Raw genomic sequence first — 7552 nt, forward strand, 5'->3', positions numbered from 1 at the left:
GGGAGTGAGGTCAGTACAAAAGAAGAGAAGAAAGGAATATAGATAATGTCCTGGATTATTGAAAAGGCTATAGGAAATCATTGCCCATTTACTTAGAATTATAAAATACATGCGAATAAGCATGTAATTCTTTAAGGGGTTTTTGTGTTTCCTCTTTATGGGTTTCTACCCATTTACCGGTGTTCTCTGATATTTCTTTATGGCAGTTATTTATGTTCTTTTTAAAGTTCTCTATTAGCATCATGAGATGTAATTTTAAATCCAAATATTGCTTTTCTGGTGTCTTTGGGTATCCAGGACTTACTGTTGTGGGAGTACTGGGTTTTGATGATGCCATGTAGCCTTGGTTTCTGTTGGTAAGTTTCTTGTGCTTGCCTTTCACCATCTGGTTATCTCAGTTGTTAGTTGGTCTTGCTGTCTCTGGTTTGAGCTTGTCCCTCCTGTGGGCCTATAAGCTTGTGTCAGCACTCCTGGGAGACCAGATTTCCCCTGGCAGGATCCATGCACAGAGGGCTGTGGAACAGCCCCAGCTCCTGGGTGCAGATGGTGACCAGAAGGACCCTGTCCCAGCTGTTCCACCACTCCTGTACCCTGTGCTTTCCTGGCTGGTCCTGCCTTAGACAGTGACCAGAGAGAAATTGGCAATCTCGCCTCCAAGCCCAGGAGTCAGAGCACTCCCTGGAGACAAGCTGTCCCCTGGCATGACCTGTCCAGAGAGTGCTGTGGGACAACCCAAACTCCTGGGTGCAAATCTAGGCAGGAAGGACCCTGTTCCAGTTGCTCCATCACTCCTGCAGCCTGTGCACTCCTAGCTGGTCACACCTTAGACAGTCACTGGAGAGAAAATGGTGATCTCATCTCCAAGCCAAGATAGCATTTTCAACAAGTGGTGTTGGTTCAACTGGCAGTTAGCATGTAGAAGAATGCAAATTGATCCATCCTTATCTCCTTGTACAAAGCTCAAGTCCAAGTGGATCAAGGACCTCCACATAAAACCAGATACACTGAAACTAATAGAGGAGAAAGTGGAGAAGAGCCTCAGATATATGGGCACAGGAGAAAATTTCCTGAACAGAACTCCAATTGCTTATGCTTTAACATCAAGAATTGACAAATGGGGGGACTGGCAAGATAGCTCAGTGGGTAAGAGCACTGACTGCTCTTCCAAAGGTCCAGAGTTCAGATCTCAGGAACCACATGGTGGCTCACAACCACCTATAGTGAGACCTGACACCCTCTTCTGGCATGTCTGAAGACAGCTACAGTGTACTTATCTATAATAGTACATAAATCTTTGGTCTGGAGCAAGCAGGGTGTCAGTGAGCAGAGTTAACCGGAGTGAGCAGAGGTCCTAAAATTCAATTCCCATCAACCACATGAAGTCTCACAATCAACTGTACAACTACAGTGTTCTCATATGCATAGAATAAGTAAATAAATATTTTAAAAAATAGAATTGACAAATGGGACTTCATAAAATTGCAATGCTTCTGTAAGGCAAAGGACACTGTCAATAGGACAAAATGGCAACCAGCAGATTACGAAAAGATCTATACCAATCCTACATCTGATAGAAGGCTGATATCCAATATATACAAATAACTCAAGAAATTAGACACCATACAATCAAATAGCCCTATTAAAGAGGGGTACAGAGCTAAACAAAGAATTCTCAACTGAGGAAACTTGAATGGTTGAGAAGCACCTAAAGAAATGTTCAACATCCTTAGTCATCAGGGAAATGCAAATCAAAACAACCCTGGAATTCCACCTCACACCTGTCACAATGGCTAAAATAAAAAACTCAGATGACAGCAGATGCTGGCAAGGATGTGGAGAAAGAGGAACATTCCTCCATTTTTGGTGGGATTGCAATCTGGTACAACCACTCTGGAAATCAGTTTGGGGTTAACTCAGAAAATTAGACATAGTACTACCTGAGAACCCAGCTATACCACTCCTGGACATATAACCAGAAGATGCTCTAAAATGTAATAAGGACACATGCTCCACTATGTTTATAACAGCCTTGTTCATAACAGAGGAATAGATACAGAAAATGTGGCGAATTTACACAATGGAGTACAACGCAGCTATTAAAAACAATGAATTCATGAAATTTTTAGGCCAATGGATGGTACTAGAAAATATCATCCTGAGTGATGTAACCCAACCACAAAAGAACACACATGATATACACTCACTGATGGAGTACACTTGGAGGAATCCATGGCTCCAGCCTCATATGTAGCAGATGATGGCCTTGTCAGGCATCAATGGGAAAAGGGGCCCTTGCTCCTGTGATGGCTCCATGCCCCAGTGTAGGGGAATGCAAGAGTGGGGAGGTGGGAGTTGTTGGGTGGGTGGGGGCACACTCTCATAGTAACATGTGGTGGGGATTGGATAGGGAGTTTCTGGGGGGGGCAGGAATCAGGAAAGGGGATAACATTTGAAATGTAAATAAATAAAATATCCAATAAAAATAAGTAAGTAAATTAATTAATAATGCTTTGTTTTAATTAGGCTCCTCAAATCAGGAATCTGTGTGTCCAAACACTGAGGGTCCCTGCCCCTAGCTGGCTTTGATTGTTACTGGAGAATTGCTGTACAGCCAATGGCTGGGCAGGTAGATGTAGGTAGAGCTTCTAGGTTAGGGCAGGATTGGGAGAAAGAAGAGGGACAATTGCCTTTTAGAGTTGTAGAAGAAAATTCATCCAAAATATAGGTGGATAGGTGTAAGCAGCCCTATGGGGGTAGCTACCCAGAAGGCAGCAAAGATAAAACATAGAATTAGAAGGTGTTAAGCCAGTCATACTGGAGGGTAATGTATGCTAGCCATGGGAAGTTTTAAAGGTACCCAGTCAGTGGTCTGTCAAGGCATATCAAAATTAGTGTGTGTGTGTGTGTGTGTGTGTGTTATTTGAGCATCCAGAGAGCTCCTAGGCAGGTATAGATCTGCCAGGAGCCAAAGCCATTAACTAATTTGTCACTATAGTAATCTAGACAATGGGTTTAAATGCACAGTCTTCAGTCTCAGCCTCTTGAATGTGGATTTGACTGATACATCTGAAAAGTTACAATACTTTGATCTTGTCAAACATATAACTTCTCTAAGGCTCATATTTTGTGAATGTTAACTTGCAAAATATCAATGCGACATAACACAGCCATGTAGCAACCCTAGGCCTACCCAGGGTTGGCTTGGTGAACAGTTGTCCATCATGAACTGAGGAGGAGTCCACAGGACTCCATTCCTTCCTGATGACTTGTCAGGGACTGAATGATTCTTGGAGAAAAGGAATCAGTTTTATTTTCAGTTGTGTACTCACTAGTAATCCACCAAGCTCCAGTTAATATTTCCAAATCTGTGGTGACATAGATGACCTTGATTAAACCCAGTGGGTCATCAAACAAAGACATAAGCGTGGGAAAAGGATTTCTAGAGAGGAGGTAGAATTTACATAAGTTTAAGTTATAAGTAATTAAAACACATTTTACATTGTTATGAAAAGGTTAAAGAACAAATTAAACTAATACAATTAATTATTAATTAATTAAGAGAACTAACCTGGTGATTAAGAGAAGCAGGTGAAAGTGCCTGCTGAACAAGTCTGATGATTTTAATCAGTTCCATGGGTCCCATGTGAAGGTGGAATGAAAAACTCTCCACACAGTTACTATCTCACGTTCACAAGGATGCTACAGCATATAGATCCCTCCACACATTATGCACATTCACAAATAAATTTAGCAAATAAAAGAAACTAAAGTCAGACTATTTATCCATCGTTTAAAATGAAGACACAACTAGAGGGCACTGAGTATAAACCAAGAAGTTACCTTTCTCTGCACATAATCTTCTGTCTCTACAGCCTTGCATTTCCTAACCTTCTGAACTGTAAAGATGAAATGTTGTTTGCAAGCCACCTCCTTGACTATACTATTAGGAGAGCTTGGAAGAACTGATAAAGAAGCTTTAAACACTGCTTTTTTTCTGTTTCTATGTTAGCAGTGAGATAGCTATAGGTTATATTTGCATTTGTTCATTTAATCTGAATCATGTACATGACCAAATGTATGTATTTCACTATTCCTTATTTTCAAAAATTTATACATCACTGGCTTAAGAATCAGATACAAGTTTCCCCACAAGACCTGATTTCCATCAGACATTGTCAATTTGTTTTTCAGAAGCATAATATAAATATATATTTTTTACTTCTAATTGAAGTTACTTACTCAGGGCCTATGAACAGGGGCAACTGATACAGCAGGGTATACATATCCCACTTTGAGAATGTCTGCTAAAATTAAGGAACTAATTAGAAGTGCATAATATACCCAAAAATGAAAATTTTAAGTGCTCATAAAATATAACAAATACCATACATGCATAACACAATCACAGATAAAGATAGTCAGAGGGATATGATCACACAAGATCACAAACAGGAGAACACAGTTTCCTGAGACTAAGGAAGAAGTGTGGAGAAAAACACTAGCATGGATCAAACACAGACTTACATGAGTGGATCACTTCAAGATTTCTATCTTATTTCAGAACAAGAGAACTGACACTTAGATACTTTGTTGACAGACATTCCTGTGGAAGCTCTTAATTATAGCATTCTTCAGCTCCTTATTCCTGAGGCTGAAAATAATTGGACTAAGGAAGGGGGTGAAGACTGTATAGGTGGTGGACATGAGGGTATCAGTGTACTGTGAGTAGAGTCCCCTGGACTTGAGGTAAATTATGGAGGCAAAGCCGTAGTGCACAATCACTACAGTGAGATGGGATGCACATGTGGAGAATGTCTTGTGCCGGCCCTCAGTAGATGGGATTCTCAAGATGGCGGCCACAATAAAGATATAGGAAAGGATAATGAAGACCAGGCATCCTATGAGGGGTGTGACACACACCAGGATCACAGCAATAGTGACAAAGGTTGTCCTTTCCCCACAGGCTAACTTTAAGAGGGAAAACACATGACAGAGAATGTGATGGATCACATTAGATTCACAGAAGGTAAGGTGAAAAATTATTATTGTCAATGTCATCCCAATAAGCGATCCACCAGCCCAAGACCATGCCACAAGCCGAGCACAACCTTGGAGACTCATAAGTGCATGATAATGCAGGGGGCGGCAGATGGCCACATAGCGGTCATAGCCCATGACCACGAGCAGGAAGGAGTGAGTGTAGCCAAATGTGAAGGAGAAAAACAATTGGTTAGCACAAGCTATAAATGTGATGGATCGATGGGTGGATAGCATGTCAGACAGCATTCGGGGCGTGATGACGACAGTGAAGAGAATTTCAGAAATGGAGAGGGCACACAGGAAGAGGTACATGGGTGTGTGGAGTCTATGTTCTGTCCAGATAGCAGCCATGATGACCAGGTTCCCCAGAAGTGTGAACAAATACATCAGCAAGTAGAGCAGGAACAGAGCAGGGAGCATCTGGTGTGGGAAGGCTGAGAAACCAAAGAGGATAAATTCTGATATGGTGCTGTAGTTCTGACCAGGCATGGCTCCTGAGGCTGATGAGATCAGAAATACACCAATGAAAATACAGCTCTGGAACAGAGCAACAGCAATTTTAAAAGCTTTGTGTTTGAAATTTTAGTGGACATTTCTCATTCTCCCTAAAACTGTGTCCCCAGTGAGCTTACAAGTGAGTCCTCGTAATAATTGAAAAATCAATCACTTAGTATTATTCAAAAGTATAGAAAAGGTAATAACACTTCCTAGATCATGTCATCATGTTAATTCAACCTTCTAACTCCATGTAAGAGTGCTCATGGGCTGCCAGTTGTGGTGACACATTCCTTGAATCCCAACACTTGGAAGACCGAGGCAAGTGGACCTCTGAATTAGAGGACAGCTCTCAGTCTATGAGGTGAGTTCCAGAACAGCCAGGGCTACCCAGGGGAAACCTGTCTTTAAAAACCAAACCAAATCAACTAACTAACTAACTAAGCAACAAACAAACAAACAAAGAATATTCATGGGTTGGATAGGAAGAGATAGGCTAGCAGTTAACATCACACACTGCTTTTGCAGAGGACCAGAGTTTAATTCTCAGCACCTACATTGGGCAACTCACAAGTGCATGAAACTCCAGGTGTCTGACACCCTCTCTAGCCATGGTGGGTACCCCCCCCACACACATTCACACACACAATTAAAATAATGATGTAACTCGCATAACCATGGGAAAATAAAAGTATATGTTCTAGTTAATGAAAAGGGCATACATACTTAAGGTTTTTATGGTCAAGTGGTATTGGTTTGACTCTTAAATGCCAATGATGATTCAGTGTCAGAAACCCTGTCTTGGGATTCATCACTTCAATCAATTAAATAGAAATATCATGTGATTATTTCAATCCTGATATAGACACATTTTGCAAAAACGCATCAGGGTATTCTTCTCTTGAAACCCCTCCTACTCTCAGGAATTCTTTCTCACATTTGTTAGTACATTTGCATTCACCTTGCTTTAAGATATAAAATAAAATAAAAGTTAATTTGTATTGTGACTTCAAAACATAATATTTACGTTGAGCACATACATAATAAAATTAGCATATATAAAATTATATGTAGAAATGAATTATTTTAGGATTGAGTTACTGTCATGGCTATCTTTTTTCCACGAAAATAAGTAAACTAGATGTGGATTATGAGGGAAGAGACAAGTTTAGAAATGGTAAGAGAATCAATGGAACCGGTTAGAATAATCAAAGGCAATAGGTGCTATAGAAGAGATTGATTGGCAGGAAACAGCACTTGTCACATCAATAATCTCCCTTCCACTGTATCACTTAGATAAAAGCAACCAATGTCCCTTAGCAAACGAATTATAAACAAACAATTCTCATTAGACAGTGGTGGCTCACAACTTTAATTTTGTCACCGGGGAAGCAGAGACCAGCCTGGTCTACAGAGTGAGCTTCAGGACAGCCAGGGCTACACAGAAAAACCCTGTCTCGAAAACAAACAAACAAAGAAACAAACACACACACACACAAAGTTCTCAGAATTTGCTTTTCATCTTCTTTAATATTCAATAAAAATTGAAAACCCTAAGGACCTTCTAAGTTGGTATAAAAGCTTTTTTTTTATCATATTAGAAGTTTAAATGGAGAATTTTTTTTTAATTATTTAGTGTTTTCACAAATATATAATATGTCTGGGTTAAATGTCATACACACACACACACAATCACACACACATACAAAAGATGCTTCTGTCTTTTTATTCAGTCTGAAGAAATAGATTGATTAATTGAAAAATGACCTCCTATTGTGTCATTAGAAAGAACTCATGAAGAGAATGATATGGTTTGAAGATATCCAGTAGATAGTGACAATATCCAGTAGATAGTGACAATATCCAGTAGATAGTGACAATACTTTAAAACATCTTCTATACTATATACATTGGTTTACCGAAATACTGTAGTATCTGCCAAGAAGAAAAGTTTGTGTTAATAAAGGTATAGAAGGTAATTTAAATATCCAAAGTTTGCAGTCATAAGTGAATGATA

At 39.8% G+C, this 7552-nt stretch overlaps 1 protein-coding gene across 1 annotated transcript; it reads right to left on the reverse strand.

Annotated features, from left to right (window-relative positions):
* Nucleotides 1-4578: 4578 nt before the first annotated feature.
* On the reverse strand, nucleotides 4579-5529 carry LOC110312374 (olfactory receptor 63). Its single transcript, XM_021185923.1, has one exon. It carries the CDS (start codon nucleotides 5527-5529, stop codon nucleotides 4579-4581), a length of 951 nt encoding a protein of 316 aa, XP_021041582.1.
* Between the last annotated feature and the right edge of the window lie 2023 nt (nucleotides 5530-7552).

This window comes from Mus caroli, chromosome 17 (assembly GCF_900094665.2).
Source record: "Mus caroli chromosome 17, CAROLI_EIJ_v1.1, whole genome shotgun sequence".
Taxonomy (NCBI): domain Eukaryota; kingdom Metazoa; phylum Chordata; class Mammalia; order Rodentia; family Muridae; genus Mus; species Mus caroli.